The sequence below is a fragment of the Capricornis sumatraensis genome, chromosome 15 (genome assembly GCF_032405125.1).
Source record: "Capricornis sumatraensis isolate serow.1 chromosome 15, serow.2, whole genome shotgun sequence".
Classification (NCBI taxonomy): Eukaryota; Metazoa; Chordata; class Mammalia; order Artiodactyla; family Bovidae; genus Capricornis; species Capricornis sumatraensis.
This window is the reverse complement of record NC_091083.1, coordinates 36,158,214-36,184,713: the sequence shown is the minus strand read 5'-3', so window position 1 is coordinate 36,184,713 and position 26,500 is coordinate 36,158,214. Positions and strand designations below refer to the sequence as shown.

Sequence of the window (26,500 nt, the reverse complement as noted above, 5' to 3'; positions counted from 1 at the left end):
TGATGTAAGAAGAATTAGCCACAGTTTCTGTCTGTATGAGACCAGAACTTAGTATAATAATTATGTAAAACTTGGAGAAAGGTTATTGTGAATTTCAATGAGTGATAATTTTATTGACTGTATGAGGCATACAGTGTGAACAGTTTTCTAAGCAGCTGAGAGTATTACTTTTATATAGCCATGTGTATAGATTTTCAGCTTGAATAAAGGAAGCTGTTCTGTGCAAAACTCAGGCAGATCCAGGTGGTTTTCTTTTCTAGAAAATTAGTCCTAGAGCTTAGATAACCTAGGATCCCAGTCTTATAGAAAGAAATCTTAGGTGTTGTGTCTAAAACAAGGCAGATGAAATCATTCTGGGCTTTGAGTCCCCTTCTGTAAAGGTTGAGATGAGACTGAGAAAGTGGGGCTGTGGGCAGTAAGTAAGAACCTGGTGTTTTGAGTCTTGCTTCTTGCTACCAGGAAAGGGGACTCAAAGGAGGTTTTAGATCACAAATGTTCATTTTCCATGTCCCAAAGCTCACATGTATCCCGAAGGCATATCCTGAATGGTATACAAGCAGGTGCTTTGTCTCCAGATTTCTCTGGGTCACATATTGAAATTTCATCTTCTAAAATTTCATTTGACTAGCGAGGATGTGGAGAAGCTGGAACCTGTCTCCACTGGTGGGAAATTCAAGTGGTCTGGCATCTTTGGAAAAGTTTGTGGTCTCTTAAAAAGCTAAACATAAACTTACTGTACAACCCAGCAATTCCACTCCTATATCTATCCAAGAGAAGTGGAAACATGTCCGTGCAGAGACTTGGACATGAATATTATTAACAGCATTGTTTGTAATAACCAAAAGGGGGAGACTGTCCAAATGTTCATTGACTGGTGAATAGAAAAACAAAATGTGGTTGAGTTCACACCATGAAACGGAACTCAGCAATGAAAGTGGTGAACTAATACATGCTACCATGTGGGTGAACCTCAAAAACACCACAGTGAGTGCAAGAAGCCAGGCACAAGACCCTCTGTAGTATGTGATCCTATTTGTATGAAATGTCCAGAAAAGGCAGCTTCTAGAGAAAGAGGTAGGTTAGTGGTTGCTGGGGGTTGTGGCTGGAACAGGGATTGACTGCAGATAGGTGTGAAGAATCTTTGTGTGGTGATGGATAGGACCTAAAACTGAATTCTAGTGAGGGTTGCACAGTTCTGTAAATTTACTAAAAAAAATAAAAATCATTGAATTTTGCATTCCATATGGATATATTTTATGGTATGTAAAGTAAACCTCAATAAGGCTGTTTTAAAAAGGGCACAGGGTAGAAACAAACAGAAGAAGCCCGTGGTATGTTTGGTTAAAAAAGTGTGTGATACTTTTATGAAAGTTAGGCACACGTGGTTTTATGAAAGTTTTATTTCTGTGTTGTTTTAATATCTGATAGAAAAGGGAAGAAGGAAAATCTTGGCCCTAGCAGGTTGATCTCTGTGTAGAATATCTCTGTAGTGTGGAGAGAGTGTAATGCTTCTGAAGCAAAACAAAAACAAATGACAGAATTCATTGTCTTCTCCTTGGAAGGATCGTAGTCTAGATACTGTAAGGCAGCGGTCCCCAACCTTTTTGGCACCAGGGTCTGGTTTTTCCATTCTCCCGGTTGAAGACAGTTTTCCCATGGACCAAGAGAGGGGGATGGTTTTGGAATGATTCAAGTGCATTACATTTATTATGCACTTTGTTTCTATTATTATTTCATCAGCTCCACCTCAGATCATCCCAGAGGCTGGGGACTCCTGCTAGGGTATCAGACAATGAGAGAACATGAGGAAGAGAGGGGAAAAAACAGAGAGGTTTGTTTGAATGAGGAGTCCACCCTCAAGATGTCTTACTATGCTGTTGGGTATGGTTAGTTCAAAATTCCCTTTGGTCAGAGGAAGCAGAACTCAGAAGAGCTGTTGACTTGGTAGAAATATAGTCTGATTTCCAAAATCCGAAGAATTTTTGTTCTCTTTCCTTTTCAGCTTAGAAATAGGTTGATTGGGGGCTTTCGATAGCTAGTGTATTGATACCACAGTGCAGCACAAGTATCTATTATTGTTACGGCTTTGGTACAGTATGTGAAGATGTAATCAGTAGCATACACAGCAGAGACTTGTTTTCCAGTATGTGTGTGTGGCCCTCTGATAGACAGAGTCCTTGCTCTCCATTCCCCTTGTTCACGCGGAGTGCCCGGTTGTCTTCTGTCTGCAGCCATGGTGTGCTGGTACATACCAAACAACCCCCTTTCTAGGAAAAATAATGCTGGTTTGTAGTGTTTGCTGTTTTTTGTGGTGTAAATGCTCCCACTCTGGTCAGTTTCAAGCTGCCAGCGCAGTTGGCTCCCATGAGACTGCTGCTGCTGCTGCTGCTAAGTCGCTTCAGTCATGTCTGACTCTTTGACCCTGTAGACGGCAGCCCACCAGGTTCCTCTGTCCCTGGGATTCTCCAGGCAAGAATACTGGAGTGGGTTGCCATTTTCTTCTCCCACGCATGCATGCTAAGTCACTTTAGTTGTGTCCAACTCTGTGCGACCCTATGGACAGCAGCCCACCAGGCTCCTCTGTCCCTGGGATTCTCCAGGCAAGAGTACTGGCATGGGTTGCCATTTCCTTCTTCATACCCATGAGACTGGGAGTTAGCCTTGGCACCTATGCTGCTGGCCCTGCACCTGTTTCTAGTCTGAAGGCCAAGTATGGTGGAGGATACTGAATATCCTCAGCCTTTGCCAGGAAGCATCATCAAAACTGACGTGGCAGGACTTCCCTAGTGGTCCAGTGGTTGAGACTCTGCACTTCCACTGTGGGGGGCACGGGTTCAATCCCTGGTAGGGGAACTAAAATCTCATATACCACGGTGCTACCAAAAACAAACAGGCAAACAAAAAACTGACATGGCATTCAGTGTTGATAATATATAACACACAGCATTTAAAAATTTCAGTCTTTAATGTCCTATTCATGCAACTCTATATTGGATATGTGTTTTCAAAGTAGGTCACTTAAGGTTAACATGGTTTGTGTTTACAAAGTCACACTAAACAAAATTGAGCTTTTTACTTGTAAAGAAGTCAAGAGACTTGAGAATCAAATTATAGAGAAAATGTTGTTTTGAAGTCTTTGATTTTTTTTTGGAGTATCCCATGGAAAAAAATGAAAATAATCCTAAATCAAACTTTATGCTCTGTTAGGTAATGACACTAAAAAGCTCTGTAATTTGAAATTTACCCAGTGTGTTGATTGCTTTGTAATCCTCTGTGTTTATTTTCAACAGCAGTTAAATGGATTAAGTTTTCCTATTCTTCAGCATCCAGACCTTCAGGATGTCTTACTTATTCCTGTTATTGGACCTAGGTTTGTAACTATTTCATTTTCAAATTGTATTCTTATAAATAAAAATTTGTCACAGGTTCTTTTTTTTGCTGTTTGGTGATAGAACTAAGTTTCTCTGTTAGCAACTTTATTTAGATAGGAATTCACAAACTTGATAAACGTTGACTACATTGTCTGTCGTGGAAAATACTACAAAAGAACACTGGGAATAGACTCAGCTATCTTGAGAGGAATGCATATTAGTTCCATTTAGTGGTGATTGATTTTTTTTCATTCCCTAAGACATTTGTTTACTTGTATATCTTAAGAGATTCCACTGCTAAATTAAAACTTTTTTGGAGCTACAACAGAAATACAAGGCAACAGTGTTTCCTATTTTCATAATTGATATATTTGTAAAATTTTATTAATTCACAGTGATGTTAAATTACTGTATTCTCTGAGTAGAACGGGCTACCATCGTAGCTCAGCTGGTAAAGAATCCTCCTGCAATGCAGTAGACCCCAGTTCCATCCCTGGGTTGAGAAGATCCCCTGGGGAAGGAATAGGCTACCTACTCCAGTATTCTTGGGCTTCCCTGGTGGCTCAGACAGTGAAGAATCGGCCTGCAATGTGGGAGACCTGGGTTTGATCCCTGGGTTGGGAAGATCCCCTGGAGAAGGGAATGGCAACCCACTCCAGTATTCTTGCCTGGAGAATCTCTATGGACATAGAAGCCTGGTGGGCTACAGTCCATGGGGTTGCAAAGAGCTAGACACGACTGAGCAACTAAGCACAGCTAAATAGAAGATTTACTGTGTTTGGAAGGCATGTATTTAAAAAAGGAAAAAAAAAAAAAGGCTTTCATATTATAATGGGAATTCTGTTCCCAAAGAGCATTTTTAAATCCCTAATTGTGATAAAAAAATTTTTTAATACCCCTAAGAGTAGTAATAAACATAAAAATCATTTTGTTAAAGCTTTTAAGTATTGATAATTTAGTGGTCAAATACAGCCTTTAATGTGGGAGAATTATATGTACAAATAAATGATGATATTTACAATTACTTAAACACGTAAAGTATGATGCTCTGTGTAGGATAACCACATTTTTTTTTGCAATTAAATACTAAAGATTTATGTATATTTATTTATACACAGAAAAAATTCTGGAGGGTATAATATACCCAACTATTAACAGGGATAAATTCTGAGTGCTTAACTCTGAGGAGGTTGGGAGAAACTAGGTAAGAAGAGGCTCTAATTGTAACATTTCTGGTTTATTTATTTTTTTTACTGTAAACACATATTACTTTTGCAGTTAAAATTGAGTCTATAAACTCCTTATTGTATATTTTTGTTAAGAGGAACATCGCATTAGTGAATGGAGGAGTCTTACTTAAGTGTGCCGAGTTTTGCTAAATTCATACAACTATATAGTCAGGACTCACCCCCATCAAGATATACACCATTTCCATCACCAGAAAATTCTCTGCATTCTGCCCTCCATACTAGGAAACCACTGTTCTGATTTCTCTCATTCCTATTTAGTTTAAAACCAACTAGTTACTATACTTGATCAGTCACAGGTCTTCTGAGATCTGAGATTCATTTTAGAATACACTGGACATCATTCCACGATGCCCATAGTTTTCCATAATCTATGCAACTCTGTTTCATTCTTCTTACTGGCTTCATAATAATCCTTTCGTCCTATTCTTTGTAGTGAGTAAGCTACTCATTAAAACATTAGTGAACTGTGTAACACCGACAGTGAGTTAACAGGAAAGCACTGAGAAATCTTTTAGGATTGTGGATTCATACACCTACCTTTCATTTCTGAAAGGAGCATGTCAGCTCTATTTTGTCTTTTAAACTCATCACCAGCTTTATTAGGTATCTTTTGACTTTCCACTATGGAAAATGAAGAACTTCTTATAGCTGCCCTAAAACTTGCACAAACCACTTCTACCAGTCCAATTCCTCTTTTGGCTTTATCCGTAAGGAATGGGACTGACATGACATACCCAGACCTTCCTTCTTTCTGCCTGACCCTTTGGTGCTGAGTAATGAATAATTGTTTGGGTATCCAAGAGCCTTTCCTTTTCAGAAACAGTCATATCCTATTGAGGAATTGGATTTGATCCAGATTTCACTGTGTCAGCTAATTACTTTTCATCACTTGCATCTTCAGTTCAGTTCAGTCGCTCAGTTGTGTCCGACATTTTGCAACCCCATGAATCGCAGCATGCCAGGCCTCCCTGTCCATTACCATCTCCTGGAGTTCACTCAAACTCACGTCCATTGAGTCGGTGATGCCATCCAGCCATCTCACTTAGCTCCTGCTTAGATTTCTTGAAAATTGAATTTTCTTTCAAATTTTTCTTCCCCCATTTATGTGGGCTTTAGAAAAAGGAATATATGTGTACTTTTACTCGTTGACAAATCTTTTTTACTAGAAGCTCAACATTTCACAATGATTTAGGAAATCAAAATATAGGTTAAACAATTTAAAGAGAGAAAACAATTCAAAAAGTAAATCTCAACATAAAATTCAGATTCCTTCATTTTATTTAACATGATATTTAATTTACTTAGCAAATATATGTATATATTTAATAATTTTTTTAAGTTTTAAAATTTATTTCAGTATTACTTCTATTTTTTTTTTTTTTATGTTTTGATTTTTCAGCCCCAAGGCATGTGGGATCTTAGCTTTCCAACCAGGGATCAGACTTGCACACCCTGCAATGGAAGGCGAAGTCCTAAGCACTGGACTGCCAGGAAAGTCTTGATCAAATATATTTTAATGTTAGGAAGGTTTTACCAATGGTAATTAGATTAAAGTAAGGTGGTACTGCTGAAGTTGATGGTATCAATGTCAACTTTATTGAAAAACTTAAGAGAGAAAATTGAAAGCCAGTCTTCTCTTGCTTCAAAGTATTTTTCATTTTTTTAATTGAAATATAGTTGACTTATGGTGTGATGTTAGTTTCAGGTGTACAGCAGAGTGCTTTAATTATATATTCCTTTTCAGATTCTTTTCTCTTAAAGGTTTTTACAAAATATTTGGTTTAGTTCCCTGTGCTATACAACAGGTCCTTGTTGATTATCTATATTATATGTATTAGTGTGTGTATGTTAATCCCAAACTCCTAATTTATCCCCCCGTATAAGAGTATCTTTTTAAAATGTTTATTGTTGTATAGTTGATTTACAATGTTGTGTTAGTTTCTGCTGTACTGGAAAATGAATCAGTTATACATACACATATAGTCACTCTTTTTTTTGGATTCTTTTCCCATTTAGGTGGTTACAGAGTATTGGGTAGAGTTCCCTGTGCTACAGAGTAGGTCCTTATTAGTAATAGTTATCTCTTTAACTTATAATAATGTATATAGGACGGTCCCACTCTCCTGATTTATCCCTCTCCTGCGGTAGCCATAAGTTTGTTTTCTGCATCCATACAAGAGTGTTTTAAACACCGTACTACAACCATCATTTTTTAAAGACTGCATTTAAATCAATAGAATTTTTTAGGCCAATATTCAATTTGTAATTTTTAAGAGTCTCTGTATATTGTCTGTTGGTATTCTTTCCTTTTTGATAAAAATCTATTTCTAGCAGGTGAGAAAGTTAACTTTCCCTAATAATTAAATATAATTCAGTACCAGAAATATCTTGAGATACAAATGAGATTGAGTTTGCCCTTCTCTTCCAGCCGTTCCATTTCCATTTCTTATAGTTGCCTTGCCACTAGCATTAGCACTTTGGTTTTCAATTACTGTTTGTATGTATGAAATAATAGGGTGAATACAATGGAATATTCAAGTAATTGCTCAAAGATTGCTGGTTCAATACAAATAGCAATCCTGCTGGAAAGAAACATTTGGTTGACATGCAAATGAGATATCATGATCATGTGATATCAAAATTATATTATGCAAATGAGATATCATGATCATGTGATATCAAAATTATATTATGCAAATGAGATACCAGATTCAGTTCAGTTCAGTTGCTCAGTTGTGTCCAACTCTCTGCGACCCCATGAACCATAGCACGCCAGGCCTCCCTGTCCATCACCAACTCCTGGAGTCCACCCAAACCCATGTCCATCAAGTCGGTGATGCCATCCAACCATCTCATCCTCTGTCGTCCCCTTCTCCTTCTGCCCTCAATCTTTCCCAGCATCAGGGTCTTTTCAAGTGAGTCAGCTCTTCGCATCAAGTGGCCAAAGTATTGGAGTTTCAGCTTCAACATCAGTGTTTCCAATGAACACACAGGACTGATCTCCTTTAGGATGGACTGGTTGGATTTCCTTGCAGTCCAAGGGACTCTCAAGAGTCTTCTCCAATACCACAGTTCAAAAGCATCAATTCTTTGGCGCTCAGCTTTCTTCACAGTCCAACTCTCACATCCATACATGACCACTGGAAAACCATAGCCTTGACTACATGGACCTTTGTTGGCAAAGTAATGTCTCTGCTTTTGAATATGCTGTCTAGGTTGGTCATAACTTTTCTTCCAAGGAGTAAATGTCTTTTAATTTCATGGCTGAAGTCACCATCTGCAGTGAGTTTGGAGCCCAGAAAAATAAAGTCAGCCACTGTTTCCCCATCTGTTTGCCATGAAGTGATGGGACCAGATGCCATGATCTTAGTTTTCTGAATGTTGAACTTTAAGCCAACTTTTTCACTCTCCTCTTTCACTTTCATCAACAGGCTCTTTAGTTCTTCTTTACTTTCTGCCATAAGGGTGGTGCCATCTACATATCTGAGGTTATTGATATTTCTCCCGGCAATCTTGATTCCAGCTTGTGCTTCCTCCAGCCCAGCGTTTCTCATGATGTACTCTGCATAGAAGTTAAATAAGCAGGGTGACAATATACAGCCTTGACATACTCCTTTTCCTATTAGGAATCAGTCTGTTGTTCCATGTCCTGTTCTAATTGTTGCTTTCAGACCTGCATACAGGTGTCTCAAGAGGCAGGTCAGGTGGTCTGGTATTCCCATCTCTTTCAGAATTTTCCACAGTTTCTTGTGACCCACACACTCAAAGGCTTTGGCATAGTCAATAAAGGAGAAATAGATGTTTTTCTGGAACTCTCTTGCTTTTTCCATGATCCAGCGGATGTTGGCAATTTGATCTCTGGTTCCTCTGCCTTTTCTAAAACCAGCTTGAACATCAGGAAGTTCACGGTTCACGTATTGCTGAAGCCTGGCTTGGAGAATTTTGAGCATTAATTTACTAGCGTGTGAGATGAGTGCAATTGTGCGGTAGTTTGAGCATTCTTTTGCATTGCCTTTCTTTGGGATTGGAATGAAAACTGACCTTTTCCAGTCCTGTGGCCACTGCTGAGTTTTCCAAACTTGCTGGCATATTCCAAATTTGCGTCATCTTTCAGGATTTGAAATAGCTCAACTGGAATTCCATCACCTCCACTAGCTTTGTTTGTAGTGATGCTTCCTAAGGCCCACTTGACTTTACATCCCAGGATGTCTGGCTCTAGGTGTGCGATCACACTGTTGTGATTATCTGGGTCGTGAAGACCTTTTTTGTACAGTTCTTCTGTGTATTCTTGACACCTCTTCTTAATATCTTCTGCTTCTGTTAGGTCCAGGCCATTTCTGTCCTTTATTGAGCCCATCTTTGCATGAAATGTTCCCTTGGTATCTCTAATTTTCTTGAAGAGAGCTCTAGTCTTTCCCATTCTGTTGTTTTCCTCTATTTCTATGCATTGATCCCTGGGGAAGGCTTTCTTATCTCTCCTTGCTATTCTTTGCAACTCTGCATTCAAAGGGGTATATCTTTCCTTTTCTCCTTTCCTTTTCGCTTCCCTTTTTTTTTATAGCTATTTGTAAGGGCTCCTCAGACAGCCATTTTGCTTTTTTGGATTTCTTTTTCTTGGAGATGGTCTTGATCCCTGTCTCCTGAACAATGTCACGAACCTCTGTCCATAGTTCATCAGGCACTCTATCAGATCTAGTCCCTTAAATCTATTTCTCACTTCCACTGTGTAGTCATAAGGGATTTGATTTAGGTCATACCTTAATGGTCTAGTGGTTTTCCCCACATTCTTCAATTTCAGTCTGAATTTGGCAATAGGAGTTCATGATCCGAGCCACAGTCAGCTCCCGGTCTTTTTTTGCTGACTGTGTAGAGCTTTTCCGTCTTTGGCCGCAAAGAATATGATCAGTCTGATTTCGGTGTTGGCCATCTGGTGATGTCCATGTTTAGTCTTCTCTTGTGTTGTTGGAAGAGGGTGTTTGCTATGACCAGTGTGTTCTCTTGGCACAACTCTGTTAGCCTTTGCCCTGCTCATTCTGTACTCCAAGGCCAAATTTGCCAGTTACTCCAGGTGTTTCTTGACTTCCTCCTTTTGCCTTCCAGTCCCCTATAATGAAAAGGACATCATTTTTGGGTGTTAACTAGGAGTCTTTTAGGTCTTCATAGAACTGTTCACCTTCTTCATTGTTACTGGTTGGGGCATAGACTTGGATTACCTTAATATTGAATGGTTTGCCTTGGAAACAGAGATCATTCTGTCGTTTTTGAGATTGCACCCAAGTACTGTGCTTCGGACTCTTTTGTTGACTATGATGGCTACTCCGTTTCTTCTAAGGGATTCCTGCCCACAGTAGTAGATATAATGGTCATCTGAGTTAAATTCACCCATTCCAGTCCATCTTAGTTCACTGATTCTTAGAATGTTGATGTTTACTCTTGTCATCTCCTGTTTGACCACTTCCAATTTGCCTTGATTCATGGACCTAACATTCCACATTCCTATGCAATATTGCTCTTTACAGCATCGAACCCTGCTTCCATCACCAGTCCCATTCACAACTGGGTGTTGTTTTTGCTTTGGCTCCATCCCTTCATTCTTTCTGGAGTTATTTCTCCACTGATCTCTAGTAGCATATTGGGCACCTACCAACCTGGGGAGTTCATCTTTCAATGTCTTATGTTTTTGCCTTTTCATACTGTTCATGAGGTTCTCAAGGCAAGAATACTGAAGTGGTTTGCCATTCCCTTCTCCAGTGGACCATATTCTGTCAGACCTTTCCACCATGACCCGGCTGTTGGCATGGCTTAGTTTCACTGAGTTAGACAAGGCTGTGGTCCGTGTGATCAGATTGGCTAGTTGTCTGTGATTGTGGTTTCCATCTGTCTGCCCTCTGATGCCCTCTCTCAGCACCTACCATCTTACTTGGGTTTCTCTTACTTTGGACGTGGGGTCTCTCTTCACGGCTGCTCCAGCAAAGCACAGCTGCTGCTCCTTACCTCTGATGCAGGGTTATAAGATATCAGATAATATGTGTGCAAATGAGATATCATGATTGTGTGATATCTCAAAATTATATTATCTTCCTTTTACTGAAGGGTTGCTAATATATGCAGTTAAATACATGCCAAATAGGTAAGTGTATTTTTTATATGCATTCTCATAATCTCGAGGCTCTGTTTAGTGGGTCTTTAATTCATAGGCACCTCATTTTTAGCTGTTTTAATTAGTTTTCTCTTATTCTAAGCACCTTCTTACTATTTTTCTCCAGTCTTTATTACTGTATTCTTGGAACATCACCTTTCTTTAATGCTATTGCTTCACTCTTTTGTTTAAAAATATTTTAATGAAAATCAAGCTTTTAGTATTTTTTTTATGACCCTACATTGACTTTTATATTTCCTCACTAAAACTTCAGCAGTGCTGACTTGCACCTTGACACTTGCATATATATACGATCTTATGTTTTTATACAGTTACTACTTGTGTTGAAAGATTCCCGAAGACCACTCCCCAGCTCAGTGATTCTCTTGGAGGACTCAGAGGATTCCACATGTAGTCGTACTTGTGACCATAGTTTATTACAGTGAAAGAATCTGAAGCAAAATCAACAAAATAAAAGCTGCCTGGGATGAAGTCTAGGGAAAACCATTTGTAAACTGCAGAGTCTTTTTCCAGTGGAGTCATGCAGTGTGCAGTTAACTCCCCCAGCAACAAGGATGACCATGCATGTGTGAGATGTCACCATCCAGGAAAGCTCCTTAGAGACAGGCATCCAGGGTTTTCATTTAGGGCTGGTTGTGTGGGCAGCTCGTGCCTGGTAGGTACACAAATTCTATCCTCCCAGAAGGGAAGTCAGTGTCCACCATAAACCATATTATTGGTTTACAAATTGTTACAGATAATGTAGGCACATTGAGCTGCCCTTGGTGACGGACAGGGAGGCCTGGCGTGCTGCAGTCCATGGGGTTGCAAAATGTCGGACATGACTGAGCAAATGAACTGAACTGAACTGAATCAGTTAAGAGTGGGAAATCCTCTGATTCTGAGTTCCAGTTTGCTAGCCAAGGATCAGCCTCATCACCAGGCCTTCCAAAGAAAGGTGGTTTTTTGTTTGTTTTTATTTTTGGATGTGGTGGGTCTCTAATTGAGGCATGTGGGCTTAGTTGCCCTGCAACATGTCGGATCTTAGTTCCCTAACCAGGGATTGAACTCGAGTGGATTCTTAACTACTGGAGCACCAGGAAAGTCCCTGGCCCACTATGTCAATGCTCTTCCCTATAGTCTCCCATTCTCTCCTTTCAATGAAATGGTATTGTCATAAAAACTTTCTGATTAACATTACAGAGTTCCATTTCACAAAATATTTTTTGAAGATTGAGGGCAGGAGGAGAAGGGGATGACAGAGGATGAGATGGTTGCATGGCATCACCGACTCAGTGGACATGGGTTTGGGTAGACTCTGGGAGTTGGTGATGGACAGGGAGGCCTGGTGTGCTGTGGTTCATGGGGTCGCAAAGAGTTGGACACGACTGCGCAACTGAACTGAACTGTGTGTGAGGACCCAAGATATACAGATGGGTGAAACATAGTTTAGTCTAAAAGCAGGTGAATATCGGTACAAGTCAAACTGCAGTAGATTCCTGGGGAGGGATATGAATTAAGTACCATCCAAGCAGAGAAGAGGAAGAGCTGAATGCAAAGAAGTAGGTAAAGATTTTCTCCAAAGACATGGTGTTTCAGTTGAGCCTTGTAGGTGAGTAAGGAGATGGATGAAATAAAGTAGGCAAGGGTTCACAAGATAGAGAGTACATGCAGAGGTGCAGAGGTATGAGAATACATGGTGGTTTGTGACAAAAGTGACAGGGAATCTATCAGTTTTCAGAGAGGTTGGTGAAAGATGTTGAAGTTAGAAGAGCTAGAGTGAAATGTGGAGGATTCATTTTAATTTTGATTAATTTTTATTGGAGTATAGCTTTACAATGCTGTGCTATTAGTAGTTTCTGTTGTGCAGGAGAGTGAACCAGCCACATCTATGTACATATCATACATATGTATGATATGTATTGCCAATAAGATCATCTGTACCATTTTTCTAGATTCTACATCTGTGTGTTCATATACAACATTTGTTTTTCTCTTTTTGACTGACTTCACTCTGTACGACAGTCTCTAGTCCATCTACATCTCTACAGATGCCCCAGTCTCATTCTGTTTTATGGCTGAGTAATCATTTTATTTATATTTGTGCCACATCTTTATTCATTCCTCTGTTGATGGACATTTAAGTTGTTTTCATGCCCCGGCTGTTGTAAATAGCGCTACAGTGAACATTGGGGTACATGTGTCTTTTTGAAGGGTTATTTTTTGAAACTAAGAAATGTTTTATTTTTTCACATGGAATATAGGAGCCAAATAACTTTTATTACAGTCAGGATTTTAGAAATATAATACTGGTAGCAGCATAAAGCTTTTTTTTCCCCAAACTACATGTAGACGTTGACTTATTAGTAAGTTGTGAAATCAGTTTAACTGGTTGTTTATAGTTTCTTTTTTTTTTTTTTAAGGAATAGGGATTTTATTATATAATATCCTGGAGTGTACATGGGAAGGTGTTTCGTGAAACATTTGCTATAAATGTAAGTGTGGATAGGCACACGTGTACTGGGATGCCATTCAAGTGCATTTCTCACATTGGATTGCAGCCAAAAAAGCCTGAAAACACTTTTTTCAAAAGATGAATTGCAAGCCTGGAGCCGAGTTAGGGAGCTATTTTAGTCTTTTATCTCCAGCAGTATGGTGAACTAGATAACTGGAGATTGTTTCTGCTACGTAGGCCTAGGAACACTGAACAAAAAATAGGTCATAACATGGACAACAGAATGATTAAGAACCTTAGTGAGATACTCAGGGGTTAGAATGAAGGGTACCTGAAAATTGAGCAGTAAGTGCGTGAGCTAAGATTAAGGGTTGAAGGGTTTGAGGGAGAAGGTGCTTGGTCCCCTGAACTTAGGGGCGTTGGTTTTAACAACAGGCTGTTAGTGCTAAGAGGTGAGAACCATCCAAAAGTCAGTGCAGGGCAGTAATTAGGAGTTGTAGCTCTCTTGCCATGGAGCCTGGGTTGGGGGGAAAAAACCTATGAGATGCACAACAGCAGTTCCATACCTGTAAGGATTTGGAGTTCAAATTCATACTGCCCATGTGGTCTTGACACCTGTGGTTTGGGAAATTGACGTAAGAATTGGACCCTAAGCCAGTTCTTGAGGTGCTTGGCAAAAGCACTGCAGACTGGCACCTGTCAGCCCAGGCCATGCTTCTTTCTTATAGTTAGAAGCTACACTAGGAATCAAACTACCATGAGTGAGAACCAGCATATACAACAGATTGAGGGATTAGATTCCCCCAGAACTGAAGCCAGCCAGTGTGTACTCAATCATGTCTGACTCTCTGCAACTTCATGGACTGTAGCCCCCACCACGCTCCTCTGTCCATGGAATTTTCCATGCAGGGATACTGGAGTGGGTTGCCATTTCCTACTCCAGGGATTGAACCCACATCTCTTGCATTTGCATTGGCAGGTGGATTCTTTACCAGCTGTTCACCTGGGAAGCCCAGAATGTAGCAAAGAGAGCTAATTGGTAGGCACTATAAAATTAGTCTCCTTGAAAACGATTAAAAGCAAAAGGGAGAATCTAAAACATAAAAGACCCTAAGAGGGAAAAAAAGAATTGAAAAAGAATTTCTAGACATTAAAATTTCATTAAAATTAAAAAGTCATTCAGTGAGTTAAACTCTAGACTCAACAGATGAGAGAATTAATGAACTAGAAGATGGCTTATGGCCCATCACCTAGAATACAGCAGGTAAAGGAGGTCTAAAGCAATAGGAAATACGAAACTGAGTCATGAGAACAAGAATGAAAAGGTACTGCGTGTTCCTAATGAATCCCAGATGTAGAGATGAGAAATAATGTGGGAGAGACAGTATTCAAAAATATAATGAAGAATTTTCCAGAATTGATGAAAGTCAGATTTAAGAAATAGAGTATCTGAAGGCAAAAGTAAAGATAAATACATGACTAGGTGCCTCAGAATGAAACTGAAGAACACCAGAGACATCAGGAGGGTCTGAAAGCAACCAAGGATAAAACACAGAAGTTGGATCACTGGATGAAACGATATCCGGTGATCAGATGATGTAAGTCTGATGTTGGGGGTGGAAGGGCCTGGGAGACGTGTCAGAGAATTAGAGGTGGTATTGTTTGGTAACTCAGTGAATGTTGAGTTAGAAGTTTTAGGAGGTGATTAAAGATGATGCCAGGATTTGTGTTCTGGCTGCTCAGGTAGATAACGTCATTTTGACTGGAAACACAGGAGGAGGAAGCTTGGGCTGTTCCCAAGGATTTGAGGAGTGGATCAGGGAATCATGAGTGTGAAATAGCTGTAGAACATCTGTGCACAGCTGTCTGCAGATAATCAGTCTAGAAAGACTGATCGTTAGAATATGTGGGTTCACAGTAAGGTCCAGCTGAATAGCACAGGGAGGTATAGTCAATATCCAGTGATAAACTATAATGGAAAAGAATATGAAAAAGAATAGCTGGTTCACATTGTGGTACAGCAGAGATTAACACAACATTATAAACAACTATACTTCAGTAAAATAAAGAATATATAGGTTATCTTTGTAAGTGGTCACCGGAACCATGAGATTGCCAAGGTTTGGGATACAAAGCGAGAAGAGATGATGGCATGTTTGAGAACCTGGAGAAATGAACCTCGTCCAGAAGTAGCTGGAGAGTGAGCAGTGAGTGTGGGACCTGGAAGGAGGAGGATAAATCTGAGAAGCTTACTGAGATATGATCAGTTGGAGATCTTGACAAGAAAATACACTTAATTCCTTGAATTCACTTAAAATGCACTTAAAACTGCAAGGAGTTAGGACCATACATATGACGTGTTGCCAACCAGGGAACCCCATCAGAGGTGCAGTACTTGAGATGTTTATTTGGGGCTCATCACATAGGTACCCCTGACCTTTGAGAAAGTCTGCTCTGAGTGTTAGAAGTGATACCAGGCTTCAGTTTCAAGGGATGGATGGGAGGTGAGAAACTGGAGAACACTGAAGAAAGTTGGATAGCAGAGGAGGAAAGAACTTATCTTTGTCTTGTTTAAAGCATTAATAATTTACTGTGTGCCAGTCTACCACTTCAGAAATGTTTTTGCATTTCTCACATGTTGTCTGTTTTAGTCTTTGAAGACAAACGTTATTGCTCTTCTCTCCTAATGCTATTATGAAACAGCACTGCTTGTTAAATGATGAAGCATTTTTTTTTCCTTTGGGGTTGTGGTTTTAATCTACGTAGAGGTTCATTGGATTAGAGTATAAACGCTTGATCATGTCCCTTCTAACACAGTAGGCATCAGAGCTGTTGATAACAGACACCAGGCTGGGACCCAAGGGCTGCCTTGGCCTGTTCTACCCTGTGTGTCATTTCCTATGACCTTAGTCCTGCCTTAGATTTTTTTTTTTAATTGAGGTATAGTTGATATAAATTATAGGTATGCAGTATAGTGATTCACAATTTTTAAAGGTTATGCTCCATTTATAGTTATAAAATATTGGCTATACCATAAAAAAGAGTGAAGTAATACCATTTGCAGCAACATGGATGGACCTAGAGATGATCATACTAAGTGAAGTCAGTCAGAGAAAGATGAGTACCACGTGAAACCACTTGTACATGGAATCCAGAAAAAAAAGATACAGATGGATTTATTTACAGAAGGGAAGTAGACTCAGACATAAAAAATAAATTTGTAGTTACCAAAGGGGACAGGTGAGGATGTGGGATAAATTAGCAATATGGATTGAGCAGACATTACTATATTTGAAATAGATAAGCAACAAGGTTCTGTTGTATAGCATAGGGAACTATATTCAATATATAGTAATAACCTATAAGGGAAAAGAATATGGAAAAGAGTGTGTGTGTATGTGTGTGTATATATATATGTATGTATACACACATATATATGAATATATATTCATATATATATACACATATATATGAATCACTTTGCTATATACTTGAAGCTTACTCAGCATTGTAAATCAACTGTACTTCAGTATAGAAAAGAATATTGGCTATATTCCCTGTATCATAGACTCTTGTGGGTTATTTTGAACGTAACAGTGCATACCTCTTAATCCCCGACTCGTGTCTTGCCCCCCCATCTCCCTGTCCCTACTAGTTTGTTCCCCGTATCTGTAAGTCGGCTTCTTTCTTGTATTCATCAGTTGTATTTGATGAAGCAATTTTTGATGCCACTTACTACCTTGCACCAAGATTTTCTTCTCAAGTGCCCATCCTCTTTGTAATAAAAAAAAAACCCAGACTTTATTTATTAATTTTTGGCTGCGCCGTGTCTTTGGTGCTGCCTGTGGGCTTTCTCTGGTTGCGGCCAGCAGGGGCTCCTTCGCTGCTGCCTGTGGGCTTTCTCTGGTTGCGGCCAGCAGGGGCTCCTCTCTGGTTGTGTGTGTGCTTCCCATTGTGGTGGCTTCTCTTGTTGCAGAGCATGGGCTCTAGGACATGTGGGTTTGGTAGTTGTGGCACAAGGGCTTAAGTTGTCCCACGGCGTGTGGAATCTTCCCGGATCAGGGATTGAACCCATGCTCCCTGTGTTGGCAGGTGGATTCTCAACCACTGGACCACCAGGGAAGGCCTTTGTAGTTTTTAAGAAATTATTTCTTGTGTATTTATCTTTCTTCCAACTTTTTCTCATTTGTTCATTTGGAATAATGAAGACTAAAGAGGTTATTTATTTAGGGTTACTTTGATACCCTGGAAAGGTTGGTTGACGTTGGAGGTGCATCACTCTTCACACTTTCACTCCTCTTCTCTAGGAAGAATATAAAACAACAGCCTTGTGAAGTCATTGTTGGAGCCCAGTGTGGCAATGCTGTGTTACGAGGAGCCCATGTCTTTGTCCCTGGAATCGTATCAGCCTCAAAATGTGAGTATAACGTTTAGATTTCTCTGTAAAACAGCTGCTAACATTTATGTGTATCATCAAATTGAAAATTCATTAAATCCTCACTCAGATACATTTCAAATTTGCTTTAACAAAGATCTTTGCCAAGTTGTGCATTTAGTATAGCCCACTGAGGTATGTATCTGAAAAGGACTAATGAATCAGGCGTCTGATGTGGATTTTCTGCCCATTTCTTTTATTCCCTTTGAGGACATTTGTAATGATGTTAGAGGATCATGACTGATGAAAAGAGTGGAAGATGTCAGTGAAATTTTGTTTTCCATTCTTTACTCAATTGTGCTGAAACCTCAGGCTGCTGAACTGTCATTTGCAGGGGAAACATTCCAAGTCTGGGATCTTAATATTGGGATGAAACTCAGTATTCTTAATTTATTCTTTTAAGGAATGTTAGATATGGGGAAAATAATTGAAATAGAAGATACCTTTCGTTTGTCAGCTAAAGGCTTCCAACTGAGGTTGGATGTTTGCTGTGTTTTTTTTTTTGACCCTCGCAAGGCATGTGGGATATTAGTTCCCAGATTGGGGGTTGAACAGGTGTCCCGTGTATTAAGAGTTGTAACCACTGGACAGCCAGGGAGGTCCCTGAGGTTGGATGTTTCGAAGACTATCCTGCATCTTTGTTTTCCTAGGGAAAAAAAATAGATTTATTGTTGTCAAACATTTGAAAGTAAACAGTTGTATTTTCTGTCAGAAGTTATAGTGAGACCATGAGCCAGGTTAGACTGCTTCATGTCCACTACTGATGCTCCTAGGCCTCCCCAGTCTTAAAGCTTGAAGAGTTTTCATGGTTCTGCCAAAGAATAGGTATGTCAGTGTAATATGGCTTTCTTCTTTCCTCTAGTTATGAAAGGTGGAGATCATGTTTCTGTATACTCTGATATTAAAGGCAAATGTAAGAAAGGAGCCAAAGAATTTGATGGAACAAAAATATTTCTTGGAAATGGGATTTCTGAACTAAGCCGCAAAGAGATCTTCAGTGGGCTGCCTGAACTGAAGTATGTCAGCAACTGTTGTTTTGGGGAAAATAAGCATCCTTTTTGTGGTTTAAAGAAAATGTAAAATAATGTAAAAATATGTGTAATTGCATTATATAACTAACTTTTTTTGTTATAAGTTCAATTGGAAAATACATGTTTAGCACATACTGCCATTTTTTGGGTGGGGGGAAATATGCTTTTAGTTAAAAGCATGAATGCTCAGATTAAGGAGTCTCTTAAGTTGAAAAGTTTTGCATCTTTGATAACATTATTTATCTTGATAAAGAATGAATTAGATGGCCTCTCCAGATCTTTTTTAACAGTCTGTGTGAGAAAAGCTTATAGTTTTAATATTAAAAAGAAAAAAAGTTTTAACTAAAAAATTTACCAGAAAGCCAGTACTGATGTGAGTATTTGTGGTTAAAAATTAATGTTTGGATTTACTCACACCTAACTTTTATTATTTTTTAATTAAAAAGTGCATGTATTTATTCCCACACTGGGTCTCCGCTGTGCCTGGACTTCGCGGTGGCTTCTCTTGCTGAGGAGCACCGGCTTTCGGCGCAGGGGCTTTAGCACAGGCTCAGTAGTGGTGGCGTGCGGGCTTAGCTGCTCTGCGGCATGTGGGATCTTCTCAGATCAGGGATCGAATCTGTGTCCCCGGCATTGGCAAGTGTCCTATCCTCTGGGCCACTAGGGAAATCCTGCTCGCCTGAATTAGAACAAGTTAGTGTAAAATCATCTCTGGTTGCTACAAGTGAAAGTGAAAGTCGCTCAGTCATGTCCAACTTTGTGACCCCATGGACTATACAGTCCATGGAATTCTCCAGGCCAGAATACTGGAGTGGGTAGCCTTTCCCTTCTCCAGGGGATCTTCCCAACCCAGGGATCAAACCCATGTCTCCCGCATTACAGTTGGATTCTTTCCTAGCTGAGCCACCAGGGAAGCCTAAGAATACTGGAGTGGGTAGCCTATCCCTGCCAGCGGATCTTCCTGACCCAGAAATCGAACCGGGGTCTCCTGCACTGCAGGTGGATTCTTTACCAGCAGGCGCTAAGCAAATTACATCTGTGTATAATCCAGTTTCTTATAATTTTTAAAATCAAAATATAGTTGATTTACAGTGTTGTGTTCATTTCTACTATACAGCAAAGTGACTCAGATATACATATGTACATATTCTTTTCTATATTCTTTTCCATTATGTTTATTACAGGATATTGAATGTAGTTCCCTGTGCTATACAGAAGGACTTTGCTGTTTATCCATCCTGTATATAAAACTTATATCTCTTAATCCTAAACTCCCAGTCCACGTCTTCCCCCAACTCCCTCTTGGAAACCGCAAGTCTGTGAGTCTGTTTCTGTTTTGTAGGTAGGTTCATTTGTGTCTTTATTTTTGCTTAGTGTTTTCAGGCTGTTTCAGAAATTCTGTAGACAGCTCTGTTACTACAAAGTTGACAGCTAATGGAGACACGCTGAAAGCTGTGAATTTATTCACCTAGGAGAGAGCCACTTACCTGATTCCTGGGACAGGTTTTCATACTTTAGCAGTTTGAATTTATAGTTGATATTAATTCTTCTAAAGACATAGGCTATTCCCTCCATCTAGAGGTGGCAGTACTTTCCAGATGACCAAGAACAAGTACATTCTTCATCCTGGAAGTGCTCCTGAATATGAAGATTATGCCTATATCTGTGTGTTAATCTTTGGGTCTGTAATAGGGAGATGATAGTTTGACTGCTTCCTTTATTTTGTTATAGCCGGTACACATTTCATCTTCTTATTTGACATGGTGGTTCCAGTAACTGGGTCCACAGACTTCTGAGTACTGTTCTCTTTGTTGGTAGGAGTAGAATGTAGCCATCTTTCAAGAAAATGTTGATTTTTAGAAAAAAATTTTAATTTTTTTTGGAGTATAAGAATATTTACAATGTTGCATTAGTTATAAATGTACAGAAATGTGATTTAGTTCATATATCTATTCTTTTGATTATTTTCCCATATAGATTATTGCAGAGTATTCAGTAGAGTTCCTTGTACTCTATAGTAGGTCCTTGATTATCTGTTTTATATATAGTTCAGTTCAGTTCAGTTGCTCAGTTGTGTCCGACTCTTTGTGACCCCATGAAGCGCAGCACGCCAGACCTCCCTGTCCAACACCAACTCCCGGAGTCCACCCAAACCCGTGTCCATTGAGTCAGTGATGCCATCTAACCATCTCATCCTCTGTCATCCCCTTCTCCTCCTGCCCTCAATCTTTCCCAGCATCAGGGTCTTTTCAAATGAGTCAGCACTTCACATCAAGTGGCCAAAGTATTGGAGTTTCAGCTTCAGCATCAGTCCTTCCAATGAACACCCAGGACTGATCTTTAGGATGGACTGGTTGGATCTCCTTGTAGTCCAAGGGACTCTCAAGAGCCTTCTCCAACACCGCAGTTCAAAAGCTTCAATTATTCAGCACTCAGCTTTCTTTATAGTGCAACTCTCACATCCATACATGACCACTGGAAAAACCATAGCCTTGACTAGAATGACCTTTGTTGACAAAGTAATGTCTCTGCTTTTTAATATGCTGTCTAGGTTGGTCATAACTTTTCTTCCAAGGAGTAAGAGTCTTTTAATTTCATGGCTGCAATCACCATCTGCAGTGATTTTGCAGCCCCCCGAAATAAAGTCAGCCACTGTTTCCCCATCTATCTGCCGTGAAATGATGGGACTGGATGCCATGATCTTAGTTTTCTGAATGTTGAGCTTTAAGCCAACTTTTTCACTCTTCTCTTTCACTTTCATCAAGAGGCTTTTTAGTTCCTCTTCACTTTCTGCCAAAAGGGTGGTGTCATCTGCATATCTGAGGTTATTGCTGTTTGTCCCGACAATCTTGATTCCAACTTGTTAATTCCAGCCTCCAAACTGTCCCTCCCTGTTGTCCTTCCCCCTGGTAACCATATTTGTTCTCTAAGTCTGTAAGTCTGTTTCTGTTTTGTAAATAGGTTCATTTGTATCATTTTTTTTTAGATTCTGCATGTAAGTGATACCATATGATATTTGTTTTTTGTCTGACTTGCTTAGTATGATAATTTCTAGGTTCATTCATGTTCTTGCGAGTAGCATTATTTCATTCCTTTTTAGTAATATTCCATTATACACACACACACACACACACACACTCACACCACATCTTCTTTATCCATTTCTCTGTTGATGGACATTTAGGTGCTTCCATGTCTTGACTGTTCTGAACTGTGCTGCAGTAGACACCGGGGGTGCATGTATCTTTTCGAAATATGATTTTCTTCAGATTTTATGCCCAGGAGTGGGATTGCTGGATCACATGGTGGCTCTATTTTTAGTTTGTTTTTTTTAAGAATTTTTATTTTGTATTGGGGTGTAGCTGATTAACAACGTTGTGATGGTTTCAGGTGAACAACAGAGGGACTCAGCCATACATATACATGTACCCATTCTCCCCCAGACTCCGCCCTCCCATTCAGGCTGCCACTTAACACTGAGCAGAGTTCCGTGTGATACTCAGTATGTCCTTGTGGTTATCCATTTTAAATATGTACATGACCACCAATCTCCCTAACTATCCCTCCCCGCCCCAGCAACCATAAGTTCATTTTCTAAGTCTGTGAGTCTCTTTCTATTTTGTAAGTTCATTTGTATTATTTTTTTAAGATTCTACATAAAAGACATGCATATGGTAATTCTTCTTCTCTGTCCGACTTACTTCACTCTGTATGACACTCTCTAGGTCCACCCATGTTGCTGCAAATGGCATTATTTCAGTCTTTTTAATGGCTGAGTAACATTCCATTGTATATATGTAACACATTTTCTTTATCAGTTTATCTGTTGATGGACATTTAGGTTGCTTCCATGTCTTGGTTATTGTAAACAGTGCTGCAGTGAACATTATTGATATGTATCTTTTTGAAATATGATTTTCTTTGGATATATGCTCAGGACTGGGATCGCTTTATGTGGTGGCTCTATTTTTAGGTTTTTAAGGAACCTTCATACTGTTCTCCAAATTGCACCAACTTACATTCCCACCAACAGTGTAGGTGGGAGGGTTCCCTTTTTTCCGCACCCTCTACAACATTTATTGTTTGTAGACTTTCTGAAAATGGCCATTCTGACCTGTGTGAGGTGATAACTCATTGTAGTTTTGATTTGCAGTTCTCAAATAATTAGTGATGTTGTACGTCTTCTCATGAGCTGTTTGGCCATCTGTATGTCTTTGGAGAAGTGTCTGTTTAGATCTTCCCATTTTTTGATTGGGTTGTTTGATTTTTTGATACAGAACTGCATGAGATATTTGTATACTTTGGAGATGAGTTGCATCTTTTTCTCCTATTTTGTTGATTGCCTTTTTGTTTTGTTCATGGTTTCCTTTGCTGTGCAAAAACTTTCGAGTTTATTTAGGCCCCATTTGTTTATTTTTGTTTTATTTTCATTACTCTAGATGGTGGATTCAAAAACCTATTGCTGTGATTTATGTAAAACAGTATTCTGCCTATGTTTTTCTCCATAGAGTTTTGGAGTATCCAGCCTTACCTTTAGGTCTTTAATCTGTTTTGAGTTTATTTTTGTATATGGTGTTAAATATATTCTAATTTCATTCTTTTACATGTTGCTATCCAGTTTTCTCAGAACCACTTACTGAAAGGACTGTCTTTTCTCCATTATATATAGTCTTGCCTCCTTTGTCATAGATTAATTGGCCATAGATGTTTGGATTTATTTCTGGGCTTTATGCCCTGTTCTGTTGATCTGTAAGTCTGTCTTTGTGCTGGTACTAGACTGTTTTGATGACTTAGCTTTGTAGTATAGCTTGAAGCCAAGAAGCCAAGGTGTCTGATTCCTCTGGTTCCGTTTTTCTTTCTCAGGATTGCTTTGGCTATTTAGGGTCTTTTGTGTTTTCTTCACAGATTTTAAAAATATATGTATTTATTTACTTACATATTTATTTGGCTCATTGGTCTTAGTTGTGGCATTCGGGTTCTAGTTCCCTGACAAGGGATTGAACCTGGGCCCCCTACACTGGGAGCATGGAGTCTTAGCCACTGGACCATTAGGGAAGTCCCTGCATACAAATTTTAAAAATTTGTTCTAGTTCTTTGAAAATAGCCATTGGTAATTTGACAGGAATTGCACTGAATCTGTAGATTGCCTTTGGTAATATAGTTATTTTGAAAATATGTTGAAAATATTTCCAACCCAAGAACATGGTATATCTTTCCATCTGTTTGTCATCTTCGATTTCTTTCATCAGTGTCTTGTAGGTTTCAGTTCAGTTCAGTTCAGTTCAGTCGCTCAGTTGTGTCCGACTCTTTGCGACCCCATGAATCGCAGCACGCCAGGCCTCCCTGTCCATCACCAACTCCCGGAGGTCACTCAGACTCACATCCATCGAGTCAGTGATGCCATCCAGCCATCTCATCCTCTGTCATCCCCTTTTCCTCCTGCCTCCAATCCCTCCCAGCATCAGAGTCTTTTCCAATGAGTCAGCTCTTTGCATGAGGTGGCCAAAGTACTGGAGCTTCAGCTTTAGCATCATTTCTTCCAAAGAAATCCCAGGGTTGATCTCCTTCAGAATGGACTGGTTGGATCTCCTTGCAGTCCAAGGGACTCTCAAGAGTCTTCTCCAACACCACAGTTCAAACGCATCAATTCTTCAGCGCTCAGCCTTCTTCACAGTCCAACTCTCACATCCATACATGGCCACAGGAGAAACCATAGCCTTGAATAGATGGACTTTAGTTGGCAAAGTAATGTCTCTGGTTTTGAATATACTATCTAGGTTGGTCATAACTTTTCTTCCAAGGAGTAAGCGTCTTTTAATTTCATGGCTGCGGTCACCATCTGCAGTGATTTTGGAGCAAAAAAAAAATAAAGTCTGACATTGTTTCTACTGTTTCCCCATCTATTTCCCATGAAGTGATGGGACCGGATGCCATGATCTTCATTTTCTGAATGTTGAGCTTTAAGCCAACTTTTTCGCTCTCCTCTTTCACTTTCATCAAGAGGCTTTTTAGCTGCTCTTCACTTTCTGCCATAAGGGTGGTGTCATCTGCGTCTCTGAGGTTATTGATATTTCTCCTGGCAATCTTGATTCCAGCTTGTGCTTCCTCCAGCCCCACGTTTCTCATGATGTACTCTGCATAGAAGTTAAATAAGTAGGGTGACAATATACAGCCTTGACGTACTCCTTTTCCTATTAGGAACCAGTCTGTTGTTCCATGACCTGTTCTCACTGTTGCTTCCTGACCTGCATACAGATTTCTCAAGAGGCAGGTCAGGTGGTCTGGTATTCCCATCTCTTTCAGAATTGTCCACAGTTTATTGTGATCCACACAGTCAGAGGCTTTGGCATAGTCAATAAAGCAGAAATAGATGTTTTTCTGGAACTCTCTTGCTTTTTCGATGATCCAGTGGATGTTGGCAATTTGATCTCTGGTTCCTCTGCCTTTTCTAAAACCAGCTTGAACATCTGGAAGTTCACAGTTCACGTATTGCTGAAGCCTGGCTTGGAGAATTTTGAGCATTACTTTACTAGCATGTGAGATGAGTACAGTTGTGCGGTAGTTTGAGCATTCTTTTGCATTGCCTTTCTTTGGGATTGGAATGAAAACTGACCTTTTCCAGTCCTGTGGCCACTGCTGAGTTTTCCAAATTTGCTGGCATATTGAGTGCAGCACTTTCACAGCATCATCTTTCAGGATTTGAAACAGCTCAACTGGAATTCCATCACCTCCACTAGCTTTTTTCGTAGTGATGCTTCCTAAGGCCCACTTGACTTCGCATTCCAAGATGTCTGGCTGTAGATTAGTGATCACATCATCATAGTTATCTGGGTTGTGAAAATCTTTTTTGTACAGTTCTTCCATGTATTCTTGCCACCTCTTCTTTTTTTTTTTTTTTTTTGTATTTATTTATTTATTTATTTATTTTTTTTTTAAAATCTTTAATTCTTACATGTGTTCCCAAACATGAAACCCCCTCCCACCTCCCTCCCCATAACATCTCTGTGGGTGATCCCCATGCACCAGCCCCAAGCATGCTGTATCCTGCGTCAGACATAGACTGGCGATTCAATTCTTACATGATAGTATACATGATAGAATGCCATTCTCCCAAATCATCCCGCCCTCTCCCTCTCTCTCTGAGTCCAAAAGTCCGTTATACACAGCTGTGTCTTTTTTCCTGTCTTGCACACAGGGTCATCATTGCCATCTTTCTAAATTCCATATATATGTGTTAGTATACTGTATTGGTGTTTTTCTTTCTGGCTTACTTCACTCTGTATAATCGGCTCCAGTTTCATCCATCTCATCAGAACTGATTCAAATGAATTCTTTTTAACGGCTGAGTAATACTCCATTGTGTACATGTACCAAAGCTTTCTTATCCATTCATCTGCTGATGGACATCTAGGTTGTTTCCATGTCCTGGCTATTATAAACAGTGCTGCGATGAACATTGGGGTACATGTGTCTCTTTCAATTCTGGTTTCCTCGGTGTGTATACCCAGCAGTGGGATTGCTGGGTCATAAGGTAGTTCTATTTGCAATTTTTTAAGGAATCTCCACACTGTTCTCCATAGTGGCTGTACTAGTTTGCATTCCCACCAACAGTGTAGGAGGGTTCCCTTTTCTCCACACCCTCTCCAGCATTTATTGCTTGCAGATTTTTGGATCGCAGCCATTCTGACTGGTGTGAAGTGGTACCTCATTGTGGTTTTGATTTGCATTTCTCTGATAATGAGTGATGTTGAGCATCTTTTCATGTGTTTGTTAGCCATCCGTATGTCTTCTTTGGAGAAATGTCTATTTAGTTCTTTGG

At 39.7% G+C, this 26,500-nt stretch overlaps 1 protein-coding gene across 4 annotated transcripts in view; it reads left to right on the top strand.

The window, feature by feature from the left end:
• The window catches only part of NSUN6 (NOP2/Sun RNA methyltransferase 6), a 106,167-nt gene that overhangs the window by 5,468 nt on the left and 74,199 nt on the right, over positions 1–26,500 (top strand). For all 4 annotated transcript variants that reach the window (XM_068986891.1, XM_068986890.1, XM_068986892.1 and 1 more), the window contains exons 3-5: positions 3,291–3,370; positions 17,523–17,632; positions 18,513–18,666. In XM_068986891.1, coding sequence (XP_068842992.1) covers positions 3,291–3,370; positions 17,523–17,632; positions 18,513–18,666 — 344 coding nt within the window. The remainder of the gene's footprint in view (positions 1–3,290; positions 3,371–17,522; positions 17,633–18,512; positions 18,667–26,500) is intronic.